This window comes from Rhinopithecus bieti, unplaced genomic scaffold (genome assembly GCF_001698545.2).
Source record: "Rhinopithecus bieti isolate Rb0 unplaced genomic scaffold, ASM169854v2 scaffold_52066, whole genome shotgun sequence".
Classification (NCBI taxonomy): Eukaryota; Metazoa; Chordata; class Mammalia; order Primates; family Cercopithecidae; genus Rhinopithecus; species Rhinopithecus bieti.
In genome coordinates this window covers 30,596-55,391 of record NW_016820486.1, presented here as the reverse complement: position 1 = coordinate 55,391, position 24,796 = coordinate 30,596, and the positions used below count along the sequence as shown (strand labels likewise).

At 39.8% G+C, this 24,796-nt stretch overlaps 1 protein-coding gene across 1 annotated transcript in view; it reads left to right on the top strand.

Moving 5' to 3' along the window:
• VGLL1 (vestigial like family member 1) overlaps positions 1-4,182 on the top strand; it is a 28,638-nt gene extending 24,456 nt beyond the window's left edge. Inside the window, exon 5 of the mRNA XM_017859810.1 lies at positions 3,826-4,182. Within this exon, the coding sequence (XP_017715299.1) occupies positions 3,826-3,914 (89 nt within the window). The 3' untranslated portion in view covers positions 3,915-4,182. The remainder of the gene's footprint in view (positions 1-3,825) is intronic.
• Positions 4,183-24,796: the final 20,614 nt, after the last annotated feature.

The following is a 24,796-nucleotide window of genomic DNA, read 5'->3' as shown; positions in this document are numbered from 1 at the left end:
ATTGCTTCAATGGCTACAAATCATAATAACAGTTGATATTGCTGATTGCCAGACACAGGACTATAATATACATTGGAGATATAACAGTGAATAAAATTGTCTTGGTCCCTGCCCTCATAGAGTTAATAGTTTCGTGGGGAAGACATGCCCACCCCCAAAGGGAAAATACAAAATATTTGCAAGTTATGATAAGTGGAGTGAGGAAAACACATGAAGTGTTGAAATAGGGAAAAATGGGGGCCAACTTTAGATAACGTGTTCAAGGGAGGCCTTTCTGAGGAAGTGACGTATGATCAGGGACCTGAATGAAGTGAGAGAGCCAGCTCTGGGAAGAATTACGGTGGAGATAGAGGGAGGTGGAGGAAACTGTCCCTGCAAAAGCCCGAGATGTGTGTGAAGAATGGAAAAAAAAAAAAAAGACTAGGGTGACAGGAGTGGAGTGAGAAAAGAGAGAGTGTGGTATGAGACAAAGCTGGAGAGGTAGGCAGGGGCCAGGTGGTGCAGGGGCCTTATGGGTAACATTGGAAATTGAGATTTCATATTCTAAGTGACTTTGTGAGCCATGGAAGGATTTTACATGTGATCTAATTTGCATCTGATAAGATCACAAAAGCTGTTCTGTAGAGGACACATTGGAGAAAGGGAAGAATGAAAACAAAGAGGCAAGAAGCATGAGAGGATGATAGCCTGGATTAGGTGACAACAGCAGAGATAGGGGTATTTGAGATCTATTTGGGAGGGTTAGCTCTTAGGACTTGGTAATGGATTAAATAGGAATGGCAAAGAAAGGGGAAGAATCCAGGTTATCTCCCAGGATTCCTGTTTGAGCAAATGGATAGGAGAACACAACTGTTTTGACCATGTCAAATCTGAGGTGTCTGTAAGACATCCAAGTGGATATACCTTTTAAACAGTTGTATATGTAAGTGAAGAAAGTCTGGGTAAACATTTGGGATGTATATTAGTCCTGTGCATAAGTGGTATTTAAGGCCATTGGATGTGATCACCTAGGCAGAGGATGTAGACATAGAAGAGAGGAGAGCCACAGAAAGAGGGCTGGAGGGTGCCAATATTTAGAGACTGGGGACAAGAGGAACCAACGGAGGAGACTGAAAAGGTGTAGCCAGTGTGATAAGAGAAGAACCAGGGCAGTGTGGTATATAACAGAAGCTAAAAGGAGAATGTTTCAAAACAGAAGGAGTGATCAACTGTGTTAAAGGCTGTGGAAAGATCAAATAAAAGAAGGTCAAATAAGGAGAAATTCCTATTGGATGTGGCATCAGAGATTTTTGTAGCCTTGTTAAGAGCAGTTTTCATTATGTGATGTGGACAGAAGCCAGATTGAAGTGGGTTGAAGAGTGAACCGGAGATGAGAAAGTGGAAATAGTAAATTCAAGGAGCTTCTTAGAGAAATTTAACATTGAAATGATGAAGAGAGGAAAGGTATTGGCTAAAGAGGCTAATGGGGTTTGAAAAGGTCTTTTTTTAAGAAGGCAAATATTAGAGCCTCTTTGCATGATAATGGGAATGATCCAATATAGGAGGATGAAGATAACTTGAGGGGTGAAGTCATTGAGAAGACAGAAGGGACATGTAGAAGCATTGACCTTTCATAAGAACAAGGGCTGTTCTGTCATTGAAAGTATACAAAAGAAAGCTAATAAGGACACAGATGAAAATTGATTTTCAGGCTTGCTTGTGAGGACACTAAAAAGTACTAATCTAATGATTTCTATTTTCTCAACTGTGGAGCAAGACAGCAAGAGTGTGAGATATTTAAAGAGAGTGAGAAAGTTTGAAAAAGTCTTCTTGGGCATTGGGAAAGCAAGCCTGATAGTAGACAAACATAAGTAGGATTTCTGGGTGGTGATCTGAAATCCAAGCTCATGAATTTGAAGTGCGAACTCTCAGCTAGGTTGTGCAATTTTCATCAGTGATGTTAGGTTAGTGTAATGTGCAGAGAAGGCAAATGAGGACGCTCATCTAGGGGTGAGGTTGTGGCAAGTGAGCATGAAGGATAGAGAATAAGGAAAAGGAGTCGAGGGTGTTTGCAAGTTAGTGATTATAACAACAGAACGTGGTGTCTAAGCTGCACAGAGAAGGAAATGGAGGCAGATGGACATTGACAGGATGTCAATGGAAATGGAGGTTGATGGATTGGTGGTTATGTGAAAACATGGTGATAAGACTACTTAAGCCAGTGACATGGGAGGTGGCTAGAGAGTGGATGTTTGAAATTGAGATCACAAGGGTCCCCTGTGTGAATGATAAGAAAGTCTAGGGTGTGACCATGGGAATGGGTGGTTGAGGTAGAGTGAAGCACAAGGTTATTAGAAATGAAGAGAGTGACAAAAATCATGGCAGCGAAGCAAAATAAGAACCAATAGCTACTGGCAACACAGGTTCTGCTTTTATCCTCATTCACAGATGGGAAAGTTAAGGCTTAAGAGGTTAAGTGACTCGTCCAAAGTCAAAGTGAGTGCCAGAGTCAGTTTTCAGTGACTTCAATTTCCTTGGTCTTACCCACCAAGCTAAGGTGCAATTTGACCATGCAATAATTTGACTCTACCACATATAGACACATTGCCTTTTTAACAAAATAATAGTAAACATTTATTGAGCATTTGTATGCCAGTCACTGTTCTAACCCCTTTATATGTATTTAACTCACTTAATCCTCACTAGAATCTTAAGAGGTAGCTTTTATTAATATCCCCATTTGACATGAGTAAAGTGGAGGATAGATAGGCTAGGTAACTTGCCCAAGGTCACACAGATAGGCAGTAGTAAGCCGGGACTCAAACCTGGGTTCACTGGACCCCAGAGTCAGCTCATGCTTATTCTATTTTTCAGGAAGCCAGTCTCCAGAGATAAGAAAATATCTGTTCTTTTATTGAACTTCAGTTTGAAGAGAATTCTTTTTTCCAACGTGCTTATGATTTTCTACTATGAATCTACAGGGTCTAGAGACATCACTGTCCTTTTCTTGGTTTTCTTTCCTCTTTCTAGGTGTTGAATCAGGAGCAAGTATATGCCCTTCCTAAAATTGTGCACATCTCTTCCTTGGCACCTATGCCCTATGGCAAGGCTTTTCAAACTTAAGTGAATTCTCAGCATATATAAATGATTAAGGGCGCTGTTCTGAGATGGGAGCATAGAGGCCCACCTGCTTGTTCTTCTCACTCCTCACTGCACCCATGACCCTATTACTTAGAAATCAGACTCCTCTCATGCTCCCCCAGCAGGGTCCTTCTAATCAAGACTGATCACATAATATCCTATGGGGTCATCCCAGTTTTCCAACTGAATGCAGATCACAGGAACAGCCTGAAGCTTTCCAGCCTGAGCCAGAACCAGACTGTGACCAACTTCACTCTTGCCTCTACCAAAAGCAAAATGAAAATAGGGTGGGAAAGACCCAATGAGAATAGGTTGAGGCTGTGGGTTTCCTACATTTTCAGTCTGAAAAGAAGCTGAAAAGTCTCAGTCTGGTCCTGATGAATGACATACTTTCACTTGAAAACTTTGCTTTCTCAGTCCTAACAAAGTGACCCCCAAATGCAATTGTTGAGAAATCTGAGAACTTACTTACTGGGAATTGAGTAAACTGCTCATCACAAGTTGGCCCTGTGGCTGGAACAGAACTTATTCTGCATCCAGAGCATTTTTTGGATGCAGTTCCATGAGTTTCTGCCTTCCCTTCCTCTGAGGTTGAGGACTCTGGTATCTGACATCCCGCAGGTGTTCATCTGCACCCTGGAGGCGACTCACAGCCTTCTATAGGGGTCTAACTGGCTTTCATTAACCATGTAACTTCTCCTTTAGCTCTTTCAGAGTTAGAGACACCTGGGAAATACTCACTTACACCACCAAACCACTGGGGCCACCCACATCGATACCTGCAGCATCTTTAGTCAAGTTGGAAGAGAAAGACAACACTTGGTCTAAGACACGGCAGCAGGACATCCCTGCAGATTGTTCCAGATAAAAATGAAAGCTGCTCAAACCCACTTGCCTCCCCAATCTGTTAAACAGCTTCGTGTTTAGTATGAGCTCAGTACTTGCCCTGTGAAAATCCCAGAAGCCCCCGCTGTCAATGTTCCCCATCCACACCCTGCTTGCTCCTGTGTAACAGCTCAGCTGATGAATAATAATAAAACTGTACTTTTTTGGATGGTGCTATTCTGGGTTCTAATTTCTTTCACATCCATCATTTCATTCAAATTTTCCAGCAACCCTAATATTGGCATTATTATCTTCATTTAATATATGTGGACACTGAGGTTTAGAGAAGCTAAATGACCTGCCTAAGATCACATGGCCAGTAGCAGAGCCAACACTGAAATCCAGGCCTCTGAACTCAGTGCTCTTTTCTCACCACTGCAATATTTAATATCAGGATATTAAGTTAATATCAGGATGGCTCTTAGATATTTTCCCCTCCCATCTACTATATAAATAAAGAGAACAAATCTTCCAGTGTATTACATGTGTTTCCTATATTCAGTAAGAGGAAAAAAGGCTTAAGGAGTACATTTTCTTTCAAAGTTATTTACTTTCAAAATCCGTGTTCTTCTTTAGGTGATGGTTGGAAAAATTCAGGGTGGAGGCTGATTCTAGAGCACTTGTAGCACATAATTATAGAAATGTGTGTTTATCTTGGCTGACTCTAGAAAGATTCATCTGTGTTAGAAGATAATACATACCATCAGAAGTGAACTCTTAACATACAGTTTAGGGAAAAGAAAGAATGATTCCAATAGAGTTGGCATATTATGTAGGTTGGGTGATCTGATAACATTTCCCTGCAAACCCCTGGAAGCTCTCTCTTGAATAAAACTGAAAGCAGTAATAATTTTTCTACTTTAATAAAGAGGAAAGAAAAGACTCCCTGTTCCTAAAAGACAAACGCTCGCTTCTCTGATATAAGCAGGTAAATTCCTGCTCACATCAACTGATACTAATCACAGACTCAGATTTCTGGCTTTTCATATGTATCTTGTTTTTCCTTTCCCACCTTACTTACAAAGAGCTAACAGGAAAATTATTTCTTTGTCTCACTTTGGCATTTTACTCTTGCAATTAAAAAAATACTCCCTCCCTTTGCATACAAGGCGTATACCACCCTTTACACACAAAGGTGGGGTAATTGACCTCTATGTGTTTTCTGTGTGGCTTCATCTACATGCTAGTTGATAATCTTGTGAGATGCTAACTTGGGCAGAGAGTAGGGGAGGTGGGATTTTTTTTTTTTTCCACCAGGTCAATCAAGGTCTTGAAACTGGAAAGTCAGGGCTCCATAGGGCTAGAGTCCATAAACCTCATTCACATATTTCTCTATCGTTTTGAGAAATTTACAAGTGGCCTAATTGGCTTTGACTTAGCAGCTGCCTCTGACCTCCATAGCCTCCTCCCATCACACCCCAACACGTGAAGCCCCATTCCTGCTTTACATCTGGAAGAATTGAAACTGCTTCAGATGGACTGGACATCACATACTCAATGATGCTGTCTTCTGAAAAAGCAAAAGGGACGGCATTCCCTTTTTCTGTTAGACAGAGATTATCTTTTAAATCTCAGCTAAGCACTGTTGATTTGCAGATCCAATTGAGACTTGTGTTTAAGACATTTCCATCCTATAAATCAATGATCACGTACAACACTGAAATAAAACATCTCCACATATACATCTAACTAGAATATAAGTAGTTATTTTTCTCCTATGTAAACAATAAACATTGACCTTTCGCTAATTATTTCCCTAGTTTAACATAATTAATTGAAAATAATTTTGTAACCCATTTGTGTATACAATGGTTTCTTTCAATTCCTTTAATGTGTAAGATTTTAAAATAGCATGTTACGATGAATTTTTATGGATTAGTGATTATAGAAATGAACTAGGCTACAGCATTCTCATAAGGATTACAGTTTTATCACTATTTTATTTTATTTGTTGTGGGCACATAGTGGATGTATATATTTATGGGTTACGTGAGATATTTTGATACAGGCATGCAATGCATAATAATAACATTGGGGTAAATGGGGTATCCATTACCTCAAGCATTCATTCTTTGTGTTACAAACAATCCTATTACACTCTTTTAGCTATGTTAAATTATTTTTGACTATAGTCACCTTGTTGTGCTAGCAAATACTGGGTTTTTCTCATTCTTTCTAACTATTTTGTGTACTCATTAACCATCCCCATTCCCTCCCACCCACCACCAACTCTCCACTATCCTTCCCAGGCTCTGGTAACCATCCTTCTATTCTCTGACTCCATGAGTTCAATTGTTTTGATTTTTAAATTCCACAAATAAGTGAGAACATATGATGTATGTCTTTCTGTGCCTGGCTTATTTCACTTAACATAATAATCTCCAGTTCCACCCATATCGCTGTAAATGACAGGATCTCATTCTTTTTATGGCCGAATAGTACTTCATTGTGTATATATACACATTTTCTTTATCCATTCATCTGTTGATGGACACTTAGGTTGCTTCCAAATATTGACTATTGTGACTAGTGCTGCAATAAAACATGGGAGTGCAGATATCTCATCGATAGACTGATTCCTTTTCTTTGGGGTGTATACCCAGAAGTGGGAATGCTGGATTTTATGGTAGCTCCATTTTTAGTTTATTGAAGAACCACCAAACTGTTATCCATAGCAATTGTACTAATTTACATTCCTGCCAACAGTGTATGAGGGTTCCCTTTTCTCCACATCCTCACCAGCATTTGTTACTACGTGACTTTTTGATAAAAAACATTTTAACTGGAGTGAGATGATATCTCATTGTAGTTTTGATTTGCATTTCTCTGATGATCAATGTTGAGTACCTTTCATATACCTGTTTGCCATTTGTATTTCTTCTTTTGATAAATGTCTATTCAGGTCTTTTGCCCATTTTTAATCAGCTTATTAGATTTTTTCCTATATAGTCGTTTGAACTCCTTGTATATTCTGGTTATTAATCCCTTGTCAGATGGTGGTTTGGAAACATTTTCTCCCATTCTGTGTGTTGCCACTTCACTTTGTTGATTGTTTCCTTTGTTATGCAGATGCTTTTTAATTTAATATGATCATATTTGTCCATTTTGCTTTGGTTGGCTGTGCTTATGGGGTATTACTTAACGAAATCTTTGCCGGGCGCGGTGGCTCCAAGCCTAGTAATCCCAGCACTTTGGGAGGCCGGACGGGCGGATCACGAGGTCAAGGAGATCGAGACCATCCTGGCTAACCACGGTGAAAACCCCGTCTCTACTAAAAAAATACAAAAAAACTAGCCGGGCGAGGTGCGGTGTTGCCCTGTAGTCCCAGCTACTCGGGAGACTGAGGCAGGGAGAATGGGCGTAAACCCGGGAGGCGAGCTTGCAGTGCAGCTGAGATCCGGCACTGCACTCCAGCCTGGGCGACAGAGCGAGACTCCATCTCAAAAAAAAAAAAAAAAGAAAAAAAAAAAAGAAATCTTTGCCACAGTCCAACGTCCCAGAGAGTTTCCCCAATGTTTTCTTTAGTAGTTCCATAGTTTGAGGTCTTAGATTTAAGTCTTTATTTTGATTTGATTTTTGTATATGGGTTGGGGGGTCTAGTTTCATTCTTTTGCATATGGATATCCAGTTTTCCCAGCACCATTTATTGAAGAGACTGTCCTTTCCCCAGTGTAAGTTCTTGGCACCTTTGTAAAAACTAAGTTCGCTGTAGATGTAGAGATGATCTCTGGATTCTCTATTCTGTACCGTTGGTCTATGTGTCTGTTTTTATCTCAGTATCGTGCCATTTTTTTTTGTTACTATAACTCTGTAGTATAATTTAAAGTCAGGTAATGTGATTTTCCAGTTTTGTTCTTTTGCTTAAGATAGCTTTGGCTATTCTGAATCTTGTGGTTCCATATAAATTTTAGGATTGTCTTTTCTATTTCTGTGAAGAATGTCCTTAGTATTTTAATAGGGATTGCATTGAATCTGTAGATTGCTTTGGGTAATATGGACATTTTAACAATATTGATTCTTCCAATCCATAAACATGGAATATCTTTCCATTTTTTGTGTGTCTTCTTCAACTTCTTGCATCAGTGTTTTATAGCTTTCATTGGAGAGATCTTTCAATTCTTTGGTTAATTCCTAGGTATTTTATTTTATTTGTACCTATTGTAAATGGGATTACTTTCTTGATTTCTTTTCATATTGTTTGCTGTTGGCATATAGAAATGCTACTGATTTTGTGTGTTGATATTATATCCTACAACTTTACTGAATATGCTTATCAGTTTTAATAGTTTTTTGGTGGAGTCTTTAGGTTTTTCCAAATATAAGATCATACCATCTGCAAACAAAGATAGTTTGACTTCTCTCTTTTCAATTTGGATGTTCTTTACTTCTTTCTCTTATTTGATTGCTCTAGCTAGGACTTACAGTACCATGTTGAAGAGCACTGGTGAAAGTGGACATTCTTGTCATGTTCCTTCCTAGAGGAAAGGCTTTCAGTTTTTCCCCATTCGGTATTATACTATCTATGGATCTGTCATATATGACGTTATTGTGTCAAGGTATGTTCCTTCTATACCCAACTTTTTAGGGTTTTACCATGAAGGGATGCTAAATTTCATCAAATGCTTTCTCAGCATTTGAAATGATTATATGGTTTTTGTCCTTCATTCTGTTGATATGAGATATTACATTAATCGATTTGAATGTATTGAACCATTCTTGCATCCCTGGGATAAATCCCACTTGCTCATGATGAAAGATTTTCTAACGTGTTGTTGAATTTGGTTCGATAGTATTTTGTTTAGAATTTTTGTATCAGTATTCATCAGTGATATTGGCCTGTACTTTTCTTTTTTGTTGTGTCTTTGTCTGGTTTTGGTATCAGGGTAACACTGATCTCATAGAATAAGTTTGAAAGTATTCTGTCCTCCTCTATTGGAATAGTTTGAGTATAATTGGTATTAGCTCTTTTTTAAATGTTTGGTCAAATTTAGCAGTGAAACCATCAGGTTCCAGGCTTTTCTTTGCTGGGAGACATTTTATTATGGCTTCAGTCTCAGTACTTGCTATTGGTCTGCTAAGGTTTTGGATTTCTTCCTGGTTCAATCTTAGTAGATTGTATGTGTCTAGGAATTTATACATTTCTTCTAGATTTTCCTGTTTAGTAATAGATAGTTGCTTATAGTAGCCACTAATGATCCTTTGAATTTCTGCAGTATCATTTGTAATGTCTCCTTGTTCATGTCTGATTTTATTTATTTAGGTCTTATTTCTTTTTTTCTTAGTCTGGCTAAGGGTTTATCAATTTTGTTTATCTTCTCAAAAGTTGACTTTTGTTTCTTTGGTCTTTCGTATTATTTTCTCCATTTCAAATTCCTTTATTTCTGCTCTGATCTTTATTGTTTATTTTCTTCTACTAATTTGGGTTTGGTTTGCTCTTGCTTTTCTAGTTCTTTAAGATGCACCTTTAGGTTATTTGAAGTTTTTCTTCTTTATTGATGTAGGCACTTACACCTATAAGCTTTCCTCTTAGTACTGCTTCTACTGGATCTCATTGGTTTTGTTATTTTGTGTTTCCATTGATATTTGTTTCAAGAATTGTAAAATTTCCTTCTTAAGTTCCTCATTTGCCATTTTGTTATTTATTTTCTGGCTGTTTTGTGGCTTTCTCTCCCTTCTTTCCTTCCTTCCTGTCTTCCTTTCCATGAAAGGTGATTTTCTCTGGTGCTGTGATTTAGTTTCTTGCTTTGATTTTTTGTGTATCTATTGTATGTTTTTTGATTTGAGGTTACCATGAGGCTTGCAAATGGTATCTTATAACCCTTTATTTTAAGCTAATAACAACACTGTTTGCATAAACACACAAACAAGCAAAATGAAAACTAATAAAAACTCTACACCTTAACTTCGTCCCCCCTGTTCCCCTGACCTTTAAACATTTTGTTGTTTCTATTTATATCTTATTGTATGGTCTATGTTTTGAAATATTGTTTTAGTTATTATTTTTGTTTGGTTCATTTTTTAGTCTTTCTACTTAAGCTAAGAGTAGTTTGCACACCACAATTACAGTGTTACCATATTCTGTGTTTTTCTGTGTACTATTACCAGTGACTTTTGTACCTTCAGATTTCTTTTGCTCATTAATGTCTTTTACTTTCTGGTTGAAGTACTCCCTTTAGCATTTCTTGTAGGACAGGTCTGGTGTTGATGAAATTCCTCAGGTTTTGTTTGCCTGGGAAAGTATTTCTCCTTCATGTTTGAAGGATATTTTCACTGAATATCCTATTCTAGGGTAAAGGTTTTTTCCTTCAGCACTTTAAATATGCTGTACTACTGTCTCCAGGACTGTGAAATTTCCACTGAAAAGTCTGCTGCCAGACATATTTTGGAGCTCCATTGTATATTATTTTCTTCTTTCCTCTTGCTGCTTTTAGGATCCTCTCTTTATCCTTTACCTTTGGGAGTTTGATTACTATATACCTCGAGGTAGTCTTCTTTGTGTTAAATCTGCTTCGTGTTCTACAATCCTTTTGTATTTGAATATTGTTACCTTTCTTGAGGTTTGGGAAGTTCTCTCTTATTATCCCTTTAAATAAACTTTCTACCTCATCTCCCTTTCTACCTCCTCTTTAAGGCCAATAACTCTTAGATTCGCCCTTTTGGGGCAATTTTCTAGAATTTGTAAGTATACTTTATTGTTTTTTATTCTTTTTTCTATCTGATTGTGTATTTTCAAAAAGCCTGTCTTCAAGTGCATTAATTCTTTCTTCTGATTGATCAGTTCTGCTATTAAAAGATTCTGATACATTCTTCAGTATGCCAATTACAGTTTTCCACTCCAAAATTTCTGCTTGATTCTTTTTAATTACTTTAATCTCTTTGTTAATTTGTCTGATAGAATTCTGAATTCCTTCTCTGTGTTATCTTTAATTTCTTTGAGCTTCCTCAAAACAGCTATTTTGAATTCTCTGTCTGAAAGGTCACATATCTCTGTTTCTGTAGGATTGATCCCTGGCACCTTATTTAGTTCATTTGGTGAGGTCATGTTTTCGTGGATGTCTTGGTACTTGTAGATATTCATCTGTGTCTGGGCATTGAAGAGTTAGGCACTTATTGTAGTCTTCACAGTATGGACTTGTTTATATCCATCCGTCTTTGGAAGGCTTTCCAGGTATTACACCACAATTGGTATTGTGTTATGTATGATCTTGGTGTTGTGATCTAGGCCATATCTGCATTGGGGACAACTCAAGACCAGTAACACTGTGGTTCTTGCAGACTCATAGAGGTATCACCTTGATGATCTTGGAAAAAATCCAGAAGAATTGTCCGGATTACCAGGCAGAGACTCTTGTTCTCTTTCCTTACTTTCTCTCAAACAAATGGAGTCTCTCTGGTTCTGAGCTGGCTGAGGCTGGAGGTGGAATGACACAAGAACCTCTGTGGCCACCGCCAGTGGGACGGCACTAGTTCAGACCTGTAGCCAGTACTGCACTGGGTCTTGCCCAAGGCCTGCTGTAACTACTACCTGGCTACTGCCTATGTTCACTCAAAGCCCTGGGGCTCTACAGTCAGCAGGTAGAGAAGCTAACCAGGCTTGTATCCTTCCCTTCAAGGTAGTAAGTTTCCCTAGGCCCTTGGCAGGTCCAGAGGTGCCATCTGGGAACCAGGAACTTGAATCACAAACCTTAAAAGTCTCCCTGGTGTTCTATTGTACTGTGGCTAAGCTGGTGCTTGCAGTATGAGACGTAGTCCTTCCCACTCTTCCCTCCCCTTTCTACATGCAAAGGAACCACACTCCATGGCTGCCACCAGCACCGGCCCATGGGGAGTACTGCCAGGTTACTACTGATGTCCTCTTAGGGCCCAAGGGCTCGTCAGTCATCTTGTGGTAAATGCTTCCTGGCCTGGGACTCATTCTTCAGGACAATGGGCTCTCCTCTGGCCCAGGGCAGGTCCTGTAATGCTGCCCAAGAGCTAAGCCATAGAATTAGGTACCCCAAGATCTCACTTGGCGCTCTATGCCCTTGTGGCTGAGCTGTTACCTAACGTTCAGGACAAAGTTTCCTATACTTTTCCCTCTGCTTTTCTGAAGCAGAAGGAGTCTTACAACAGAGCCACCACAGCTTGGAATGTGCTGAGTCTCATCTGAGGCCAGCTAGTTTCAGAGTGTCACCCAAGGCCATGGCATCCTACCTGGGAATTGCTGCTGATTATTCAGGGCCCAAGGACATTTTAGTCAGCAGGTGATTGGTCCTGCCAGGACTGGGTCCTTCCCTTCAACGCAGTGGGTTCTCTTCTGGCCCAGAGTGTATCTAGAAATGCTGTCTGGGAGCTAGGGCCTGAAAAGAGAGCCTCATGATGCTGAGTGGTGCTCTAGCCTGCTGTGGCTGAGTTGGTATCCAAAATGCAAGACAAAGCCCTCTTTACTCTTCCCTCTTCTCTCAAGTGGAAGGAACGTGTCTTTTATGAAGCTACGGGCTATGCAGCCTGGGGTTAGGAGAGGAGTAATGCCAGCACTACCTTAACCACACCAGGTGGTGTTTCAGTAGATCATGTGTCCTTCACATCCACTGGCTTTGAGCCCAGTTCAGCACTAGGACTTGCCTAGGAGTTGCAGTCCTTTTGGCCTAGGCTGCCTTTCAAGTTTATTTAGGGTTCCAGAGCCCTTGAGCCTATGGTGGCGAGGTTTGCCAGAACTCAAGTTCCAGTTGCTGGGATAGGTGATTGACCTCCAACTAGGGCTGGTTAAATACACCCTCCATGGGCAGTTGTCAGTTGACTTCAGTCTGGTTTTGCTTTCTGCTGTGACAGGGCAGCACAGAGCTCAATCCAATGTCTCACAATCCCTGTGCTCTTCCTCTCCCAAGTGTACAGATTCTCTCTCCACACCACACAGCTGCTCCATGGGGATGGGGAAGGGGTAGCATCAGCGATTCAAGACTGTCTTCCTTACCGTCTTCCAGTGCCTTTTTCAGTGATACAAAGTTAAAAGTGAGCAGGTACAGTGACTGCTCACTTCATTTTCAGTTCTTATGAAGATTTGTATGTATGTGTATATAGATAGTTGTTAAATTGGTGTCCTTGCAGGGGGTGGGAACGATTGGTGGAGCCTTGTATTCAGCCATCTTTCTCCTCCCTCTATCACTATTTTTTTCTGTTTTTATTTAGATTCAGTGGGTATATGTCCAGGTTTGTTACATGGGTATATTGCATGATTTTGAGGCTTAGGCCTCTAATGATTCCATTGCTCAAGTAGTGAACATAGCCCCTGATAGGTAGTTTTTCAACCCTTGTCCCTCTTCCTCCTTTCCCTTCCTTGGAATACTCAGTTTTTATTGTTCCTACCTTTGTGTCTGTGTGTAGCCAATATTTAGTTCCCAGTTATAAGTGAGAACATGCCATATTTGGTTTTCTGTTCCTGAGTTAATTTGCTTGGGATAATGGTTTCCAGCTGCATTCATGTTGCTGCATAAGACATGATTTCATTACTTTTTATGACTGTGTAGTATTCCATGGTTTATATGTACCACATTTTCTTTATCCAATCCACTGCTGATGGGTACCTGGATTGATTTCATGTCTTTGGTATTGTGAATAGTGTTTGGATGAACATATGGGTGCATGTGTCTTTTTGGTAGAACGATTTATTTTCCTCTGGGTGTGTATCCAGTACTGGGATTGCTGGGTCGAATGGTAGTTCAACCCTTGGTTCTTTGAGAAATCTCCAAACTGCTCTCCACAGTGGCTGACCTAATTTACATTCCCACAAACAGTAAAGACATACACAAACAGTGTATGTCTTTATATATTTATAAATTAAGTCTTAAAGATCTACTCAGGTATGTTTAGTTACATTATTCATCATTTTAATGATTCTGTATTCTTAGAAGTAAGTCAATGAGCCTATTTATTATATTTACAGCAGTTATATTTACCTTTTAGTTGAAAGCTGTGACCTTCCACTAATCTTTAAAGATGAGAAGCCTTTTCCTAATGCTACTGCAAACTTGGACTGAGAGTTAGGACAGGTGGGTTCTGGCTCTGGCTCTTCCACTAGCTAGCTGTGTCATCTTGAATCAGTCACAGCCCCTCTTCCCTGCTTCTCTAAGTCTCAGTTTCTGTATGTGTAAAATAAGTTGATCCCTAAGGTCATTTTCAACTATGTGAGCCTGTATTTTGAAATAAATGTTGTAGCTATGACAAAACCTATCAACAGTTGCCATATTGTGTCTCAAAGAAGAAGATGGGGTCTGGATAACTGAAGAGCAGATGAGAGAACTGTGGCAGCCATGGAGAGTGCTGCCAGGAACTCCCTTCAAGAAAGAATTTGCCATTCAGTCGCAAGAATTGTGGTTAGTTGAGTACTTCCACCTATTAGCACCTTAGGATCTGTTTCAGCTATGCTCTTTGTGGGCGTTCCCAGCCAATGGTTGAGCATTATACGGGTACTAGGGCCTGGCCATTTCTGCCCCAATGTAGGACTCCTCTAAGGGGAAATATTTGTTCCAGAGCCCCTACTAAGTTGGCTGAACTTTTGTCAGATCTGCATCTTGGTGTGAGTCTCTCCCTGCTCAATTCTTCTTCCTTTTCTCTTTGGCAGGTGTTACTTACCAGGCCCCATAAATCCCTCACACCTTTAACTCCTCAGCTCCTGCTTTCTGGAGGACCCACTGATACAAGGATATAGCAGCATTTTAAGTGAAAATACAAAGAGAGAATTCCCAAGACTTATTGAATAGATGGTGATTAGATTAGTCTGGTTTAAGCAGAGTATTTGGGTTGATGAACAGTTGAAAATTAAGCTGGCAAGATAGATTAAGGTCAGATTGATGGGTTGAATGACAGTGTCACTTAGGAGGTAGAGTTAAGACTGGTGCCAGATTGGAGCCCTGGGCCAGCCCCAGACACATCTTTAATCACCTACCAAGATCATCTTCCAGGCCAGCAAGTGACTGTCTCCATATCAAGAGATGGTTACTTTTGCAGACCTATGTGGTCTACATCAGTGGTTCCCCAAATCCCCACTAGACACATCAGTATCACCTGGGGAGCTTGTTGAAAATAAATGCCCCCTGGTTCTTCCCTAGACTACTGAATCAACATCTCTGTGACCACCCCCTACTCCTGCCATTAGTCACATGTGCAACCAGGTATGTCAGTTTTCTAACCTGCTGTAACAAATTACCACAACCTTGGTGGCTTAAAGCAACGCATATTTATTATCTTACAATTCTGGAGATCAGAAATCCTTCTACATGAATCTCACTGAGCTAAAATCAAGGTGACCTCAAGGCTGCATTTCTTCTGGAGCCTCTAGGGAGGATTTGTTTCATTACTTTTTCCAGCTTCTAGAGGCTGCCCACATTCCTTGTCTCATGGCCTCCGGCCTCCATCTTCAAAGCCAGAAATGTGCATCTCTTTGATCATTCTTCCATAATCATACCTTCCTAGGACTCACTTATTTTGCCTTCCTTGTCCATTTTTTAAAAATCCTTGTAATTACATTGGGCCCCAGGTGATCCTTCTGTTTTAAAGTCAGCAACCTTAATTCCATTTGCACTCTTGGTTCCTCTTGCTATGTAACATAAACATATCCACAGGTTTTGGGGGGATTAGGATATAGAAATCATTTGGGCTATTCTGTCTACCATATCAGGTTTGGAAACCAGCAAGCTATCATATCTGAAGACCTTTGTTCAGCCAGTCTGCATAAATGTATTGACAACCTTTTCCTTTAAATGAAGTGACTACTCTTAAAAGTACACATGCCCTTTGAGCTGACAACTTCACCTCTACGGATGTATCTAAAGAAAATAAATTTGACAAATGCGCAAAGATTTAAATACACAGATGTTCAACACTGCAGTGTTTATAATAGTGAAAAATCAAGAACAACGTGAATGTCTAACTGCAGGGCATTCATTAAACAAACTACGTTTCATCCCTCCGATATAATATACAGCCATTAAAAATGATGCTATAGATCTTTATTTATTCATTAAAATGCAGATTAAGTATAAAAAGTTATATACACATATACTGCACACACACATGCACTTTAAGCTCATTGTAAAATATACATATATAATTTGAATAGGTATAATTATTTATTACAGCATTGTTAGTAGTAGCAAAACACACTGTAAATGACCCCAATTTTTATCAAAAACAAATTGTCTAAATAAATTATGATACATCTATACAACTGAACACTATGGAGCAGGTAAAAAAAAATCAGGTAGATTTGTATACACTGATATGGAAAAACATCTAAGATATATCATTAATTGAGAAAAGCAAGTTACGAAAGTGTATTTAGTATTACTGCATTTGTGTTTTTTTTTAAAGGGAGATGTTAATGTGTGTGTGTTTGTGTGTGTGTGGAGTTGCTGTTTTGTGCAATGCTGCACAATTCCAAGGGAGACCATTCACATTCTATCACATGATAGTCTGTGTGATAAAGACTTTATGAAACACAGGGTGTATGTATGCATATGCATGCATGTACATATGTTTATGTGTGTATACATACACACCATATGTATATACAGTATATGTGTATAGGAAACTCATAGCTAATTCCAAAAAGTCTGTTCACAGTGGTTTCCTTTGGGGAATGTGACTGGGGAGACTGTGTGTGCGTATGTATGTGTGTGTTTGTGTGGTGGTATTGGTCAGGAAAATTTTACTTTCACATTATATCCTTCCGTGCTGTTTAAATTTTTTTACAAGCCTGTGTCCCTTTTATAAAATTTAATGAACGGTATGCATTTATCCTATAATTTAAAAAAAAGTATACGATGTCCTATTCATAGGTATATTATATTTTTTTTTTTTTTTTTTTTGAGACAGCGAAGTCTACTCGCGCTGCTCACACAGGCCTGGATGGTGAAGTGCACGATCTCAGCTTACTGCAACCTCTGTTCTCCTGGTTCAACGATGATTCTCATCTCAGCCGTCCTGCAGCTAGTTGGAATTATCAGTCAGCGGCCCACCACTGTTCGCTCCCAGCTAATTTTGTGTAGTGTTAGTAGAGACGGATTTCGTCATGATTGCTTTCAGGCTGCGTCTAAACTCCTGAGCTCAGGCATTATTATAGAACCAATCCACCCACTCAGATCTTTCCAGATTAGCTGTTTTAGGAAAATTGGGGTCATTTACAGTGTTTGCTAATTAACAGGTGGTGTCCACTCGCTCCCCACGAAGAGAATAGCAATCTTGTTAAAATATGTATACTATATTCAAGAAAGTATTTATGAAATCATAACGATAGCAGCTGGCCTATCTCCTCTAAAGTAGTTGCTAATAATTGTGAAGCGCTTGTAAATATGCTCTGCTCTTCTCAAGTTTCTCTGATACCCAGACCACTTCACTTGTCCTGTCCTGTTCTTTTGTAAGACTAGAGAGAAATCATATACAATCATCTGGTGGTTTTTACAATGCAGACTTACGACCCTCAAGAGATTTATACTAGCCAAGCTGCTTCCTTTCCTACAAATAATAAATTATTTAAATGATCCAGGAAAAAATCATTGCCATCAGGAAATGTCAATACTTTCTTTGCGGAAGTGACTTGAATCAACTACATATGATTATCCCTGTAGCGTTGAAATGACCTGATTATTTTCTTTCGATGTGACTAGTATAACTTGTTGTGCGTAGAAATAATAAACTTGAATTTAAAAAATTTATTGAGTGTCCATTATGAAGTTATTTTCACATACATTGTCACAATTTAAACCTCACAGTGACCCTGTGCAATTGGCTGATGAGGAAACTGAGGGCCAGGCCTCAAGGAGATGTGTATATTCTGCAAAACTGGGGAGAGAAGATGGAACCAACATTTATTTAGCACCTACTATATACTAGTTAAAGTATAAAACTTCATTTTCTCTTAACAGTATATAGAAGTTATTGCTCCCATCTTGCTGATGAGGAAACCGAAGTTGTGAGAGGCTCAGTAATTTCCCCCAAGGTCACTCAGCTTGAAACTTGGCAGAGCCAGAATTCCAAGCCAGCTCTTTCCTATACTTCCTACCCAGTTTTTTTGTTTGTTTGTTTGTTTGTTTGTTTGTTTGTTTAAAGACAGGTTCTTGCTCTGTCACCCCAGGTTGGAGTGCAGTGGTGCAATCACGGCTCACTGCAGCCTCAATCTCCTGGGCTCAAGCGATCCTCCTGCCTCAGCCTCCAAGTAGCTGGTTCTAATAGGTGCAAGCTACTATGCCCGGCTATTTAAAAAAAAAAAAAAATTCTGTAGAGACAAGGTCTCACTATATTGCACAGGCTTGTCTAGAACTCCTGGACTCAAGCAATCCTCCCACCTCTGCCTCCTAAAATGTTGGCGTTACAGACATGAGCCACTATGCCTGGCCCAGCTTTTCCTTTTCTGAGAAAAGTGTTCTCCCCATTAGCTTGCTGGGATATCTCTGCAACTTTCCTCTGGTGGGCCTTGAATCCCCTTGATATAATCCTGCAATCTTAAAAAAAATCAGTTTTTAAATTTCACAGATTACAGAATCCTGCATTTGAGGATCTCAAAACTTCTGCTCCTAAGCCTTGTGAGCAATGATGGTTACAAAAATAAACTCAGCTCTGAGATTTAGTTAACAAAAGATAAGAGCATTACTATTTCAAAATCATTTTTTGTCCCTGAGGTGGAGGGCAGGGAAAAGGAAAAGGCTGTTTATTTTTGAGGTAATTACTGCTTTGGGTAAAAATACTGACCCGTATAGGAATGCTTGTGAGTGATCCCTTGATATAACCATCAGAGTAGGGAAAGGAAAATGAGGAGCTGCTGTTTAGTAAATACAGAGTTTCGATTTTGCAAGATGAAAACGTTCTGGAGATCTATTGCATAATAATGTGAATATCCTTAACACTACTCAACTTGACACTTAAAAATAGTTGGAAACAGGGTCTTCTCTGTCACCCAGGCTAGAGTGCAGTGATGTGATCATGGCTTACCATAGCCTTGAACTCCTGGGCTCAAGTCATCCTCCTGCCTCAGCCTCCTGAATTGCTGAGACTACAGGCACGCGTTACCACATCTGGCTAATTTATTATTTTTCTGTGAAGATGGGGTCTCACTATGTTGCCCAGACTGGTCTCAGATTCCTGGACTCCAGTGAACCTCCACCTTGGTTTCCCATAGTGATGGAATTACAGGCATGATTTTTTTTTTAAAGACTAGTCAAGTGCAGTAGTGAGAAGGGGCGGGAGGAAGTAGAACAAGTTCGATCTGTAACTGTGAACAATCAATTGAGATAACCCACTACCTTCGGACAAGCCAAAATGGTAAATTTTATGTTACGTGCTTGTTACCTCAATTTAAAATTAAAAGCAAAATCTATTAGAGATCTCTGGGAACTTTTAAACAATGTCCAAGAAAGAGAAAAACGAGAAAGAGAGGTGATAAGCATGTTATTTTCTTCACTTTAACAGTCTAAGTGTATTGCTTGCCCTTACCCTTGTAATAAATGAAGATCTAGAATCTTCAAATTTCAGACCTGAATCTGTGTCAAGGTGAGGAATCAAGACACAGAGCTCATAGTTATAGCGAAGAGTAAGGGAGCTGACCATTTCTTTGCACTTATAATCTATATGTGAAACAATCCACAATGACCTGAGCCCTCAAGGATTCTCTTAAAGAATTATTAACTTAAAAAATATTTACATGTCAGCTATATTTTGCCGTACCACTAGATGGTACAAAAACCTAGTTTTCTGGTGATGATTTGCTCATGTTGTGAAGGCAATGGCAGAGTATTTAATTTGAAATATGTTCTTTGTGATATTGGAAAGTAAAACACGTTGGAGTAACACCTGGAAAAAATAGCATTACACTCTCATTTTCTGTTAGTTTGCTTCCAGCTTGCTAATGACAGAAAAGGCACATTCAGGAAGATAGTTTGTTTATACATGTCTTTTAAATTTCCCAACCCTTTGACTGGGATTTTGTGTCTCAGATCTAGTTTTGATGATGATACATCTACTCTGTCTGACTTAATCTCAGTAACTTCTAGAATCGTTAAAATTATCATAGAAACATCTCCAATTTTAGGTCAGAAGTGCTTCATACTAGGCTTAGCATAGTATCTTTCACAGAGCAGTCACTCAATAAATGTGGAATTGCCTTTAATGGCTATGTACATTTCACCATTGAACCTGACATTATTGGAATGTGAGGCCATACATAATGAGAGTAATAGTAAAGGTTTAAACACATTCAGCACTTTATAATTCAGAGCTCTGAATCCCTGATTTTCATGTAAGTGGAACAGGTTGCCTGTATCCGTTAATTACGTGGATCAGATGTACATGTGGAGGTCTCCTGACCTGGAAATGGTGGCTATTCTGATAATAACGACAAAGTAGGGTAACAACGTACTTATACTCATCTAGGTTGACCACCCATCCTGGTTTGCATGGGACTACCCTGTTTTTAGCATTAAAAGTCCCATGTCCCAGGAAATTCCTCATTCCCAGGCAAACCGGGACAGTTGGTCACATTGTACCACTTTACGTTCATGATCTCATTAGCCTTCACAATAACCTTATCAGGGAGGGACTATTATTATTTTTATTTTACTGATGAGAGACTGGAGGGTCAGAGGAGTGAAGTCACCTGTGTAAGGTCATGCAGCTAGAAAGTAGTGGAGTCTCGACTTTAGCCCTTGTTGGACTGAATCCAAAGTCAACATTCTTTCCACTCTCCTGCAGCTGCAGAGAGCCAAAACAGGCGACCTCAGTCAGTGGGGACTGAATTACTGAAGTTCTCCTATTGGAAAGGACATTCTTCAACTTGTCCAGAGAATGACAGAGAGAATTCAAGACCAGTTGAGAGAAGTTCAAATTGGGATAGCTCCCTTGGCCCAGAGCCGAAAGCTGTGGTTTAGTGCAGTCATTCTGGACAACGGGTTGATTAAAACCTTCAAATATGAACAAATTTTGCAGAGTTCTCCCTAGGTAGAGAAGCAAATCCCAATGACCTATTAAGTTCATTAGCAAAGAGCTAAATTCCCCGAGGACTTGGAGCAGCTCCTCCGAGTACAGTTTCTAGATAACTTACCAAGCAGGGTGGTCAGCTTCACCTAGAGTGGAAATTCAGAATCACAGTTATGGTTTGAGCTAATTGATGTTGATTTTTTCCCAAATGACCCACAAAGACTGCTTTCTGATCTTTCAAGTTCATTAAGTCCAGGATCCTATTATAGATCCAAAGATTCAGGAGGAAATGCAGGGTTGGAAGCTCCAGGATGGAACTTTCAGGAAGCACCTGAACAGAAATAGCGAAAGATGAACATGATAACAAATAAACAGAGGGCACAGAAGCAGCAATGCCTTCCCAAACCAGTGAAAGAGCATAGAAAATTACATTCAAGAGGTGCCCTGGTGGGATATTCTAAAGTGTGCAATAAGCACATCATTTGAACCTCATTAGTTTCCCAGAAGCACAGCTGGGAATGTCTCAACTCTCCATTAATGCAATTTAGCATGTCCTACCTAAGTGCTCTGCCCCCTGGCAGGTAGAGTAGACTTCAGTATTAACATGCCTGTTCATATCACTGACATTAAGTTTCATTTCATCCTCAAAAGCCAAAGGACGATCTGTCTTCAAGATTCCGTTAGCTAATCCCATAACATATAGTCATGCAGAAGGTTTCAGAAATTCAGGTGTGCTTTCCTGCTTATAAGCCAACACACTTTGTGACACAAATAATAACAAATAATCAACAGATATTTTAACCAGGCAGAAATCCATCCAGTGGATTATTCAGCCTTGGTTATTATTATCTGTTTCCTGAAGCTGATGGAGTTGGTAATTCTGAATAAACTGAAGAGCATCATTGTCAGCCACTTCCTAAAGGAAAGTACCAGCTTTCAGAAGGACAATGCCCATGTCTGAGCCATCTCTATATTTTATCATGCTTAGCACAGCAACCTAGTTCAGTAAATTTTTTCCCCAAAAATAAATGAATGAAAATAACATTGTGTCACTGACCAGTTGATATTACTCTTGGCCAACAAATAAAACAAATGAACTTTACAGATTCTTTTTGGACCTTCTCAAGACTAGAATCGCTAACCTCCTCTGATCTCCCATGGCTCCCTGGGCTTCCCTTATCTCCTTGACACCAAGTCACAGCACGGGTCATACTGTGTTTATCCCAGGTGACTGTTTCTTTGTCTGTCTTCCTTGCTAGACAGTGAGCTAGGTCTGCCGTGAGCATCACTGCATCCCCAATGCTAAGTTTGTGAATGACTGGTTGTGTGAAATACTAATTCTACTCTATGTTCCAGAAGCACTAGCTTGAGGCTAAGGAATAATCAATTTACCACTCTTTCTCCAGGTGCCCTTGCTCATCCAACTGTGTGACCTTGGGTAAACAGCTCAGCTTCCTGGGAGCCAGCCTCAGTTAGAGTAGTGGGCTCAGGGATGGACCTTCAAGGGGGTGCAGGACATTCTCTGATACTGGGGCTCTGAGGGGGGACCTAAGGCTGGAGGCAAGAGTAGATTGCTCCTCTTGAGCAAAGTTGACAGAGAGAGGCTTGTTTTTCTGGTGATAAGGTATAGAGCCTTTGGCTTCAGATAGACGAAGTCTTAAGGTATATCTCCAGCACTTGTGACTAACTTTGGACAATTTCTCCATCCCTCTGAGCTTCATTTCTTTATCATAGCTCATTTTGGCATCTTATCCTTACCATTGTGTATCCTCGAGGTGAATTCATAATTTTGTGTGGATGCGTATTTGGAATTTTAAAATAGTGTTTGAATAATAAAAACTACCATTTACTGAGCACTCAATGTGTGGTGGGCTCTGAGCTAAGTGCCTTAGATGCATCACCTCATTATATCAGCAAAATAACCCTTGGAGGCAAGAATTAGTGTGCTATTTGACAGATAAAGAAATTAATTTTTGGAGTGGTTTAGTAAGTGGCCTAGCCCATGCAGCTGGGTAAGTCAAAGAGCAGGGATGCAAGCCTGGTTTTGTCTGACTCCAAAAGCTCATCCTCTTAACCGGTACACTAACTGCTGTAATTAAAAGATATTAAAACGGAAACATGTAAAAGCCAAAGTACAAAGTAAATAAATAGAAAAGCTTTTGCTTTCTGTTGAAAGGCCATTAGTTCCAGGCCCATTCTGATGTCAAATGGAAAAAATAATAAGGTTGGTCCATCAGTTAGCAGAAGCAAACAGACCACTTTTCCAGTATGCTGGTCCTTTCTCCCCATTACTAGCTAAAACGATTACCATCCACTCAACCACTTTAATGACTCCTGACTCAGAGCTTTCATTTGGCTCTCTTTTTACCTGTAAGACATCAAAATATTATGTAGCTAAAAAGTTCTCTCTGAAAGAACTTTGCAAACATTTTTTTTTCTTTTTTTTAAAAAAAGCAGAAGTCATCAGTTATCAGTCTTCTAAAGCCAGGAATTCTTTCAAAGTTCTATAAGATCTTTTGTCAAATGCATTTAGCTCTGTATGAAGGAAATACTAAGCACCCTTTACACTGTCCTTCCCCAGAGAGTTTCAGACCTCATGGACTCTGTGTAACATTGGGAATGACTTTGGTGACTAAAACTGGTCCTGTTGCCCTAGTTTCAGGACAAAATTTGCAAACTGCTTAGGTGTCAGGGGAAGCACATTTTAGTCAAACCAAGCGCAATTTCCATCCTGTTAGAGACAAGCCAATTACTGTGCCAGGTTAGAGAAGAAAGGAGACAGGCCACAGCACAGGGGCTTACATTGTCTGTGCATAGATCTATGCTTTGGGGGGCTCTGCTGCTCTCTGCTGGCCACAGGCTGTTGCTGTAGTCGCCGAGCAAGTGATTCATTCAAAGTGCTGCGGCTGGGGTTTCTCCTACTATTGCCACTATCACTAAGTAGTACCATTTATTGAGTGCCCTATCGGTGCCAGGTTCTGAGTTAGGTGACACGGAGACAGAGATGACAAGTCTTGGTCCTCATCCTTGGCAAGCTCAGTCTAGTGGGGAAGATAGATTCTCAGAGAATTATAATAAAATGCAGCAAGTGTCGAGAGTGTGAGAAAAGATCCTTGCGTTCCCTCAATCAGCAGTACTGAGTTCCTACTCTGTGTCAACTGCTTAGTGAGCTGCTGGGAAAATAAGCACAGAGCTTTATAGTTGCAGCTGTCCACTCAGTACATGTGTCATCTCATTTCATCATCACAACAAATCCATGAGGTTTACAGGGCAGAGAGTAATAGCCCTATTATATAGATTAGAAAGCTGAGACTCAAAGAGGTTGCATGAGTTGCCAAATGTAACACAGCTAGCTGCTAGGTTATAGAGGCTTGGACTCGATGGACTTCAAATTCACTCTCTTTACTGCTGCACCACACTGCTTGGTGCTGCTTACTGAGAGGTTGGTAGGATAATGGTTAAGACTAAGTGCTCCTAGAGTCAAGCTGCCTGGGTCCACCCTGACTCTACCATTCTCTTGCATCAGGCAAATTACTTAGCTTCTCTGTGCCTCATTTTCTCCATTTTTTAAATGAGAAGAATAACAGTACTTAACTTATGAGATTATTTTGAGGACCAAATAAGTAAATGCTTATGTCGGTTACATAATAAGCAATAAATGTCAGCTCCTTTATTATTATTATTATAAAGATGGGAGTCTCACTATGCTACCCAGGCTGGCCTTGAACTACTGGGCTCAAACCACCCTCCTGCCTCAGCCTCCCAAAGTGCTGGGATTACAGGCATTAGCCACTGCACCCAGCAGTCAGCTCTTAATATTACTGTCAACATGTGAGGCAGAACAACT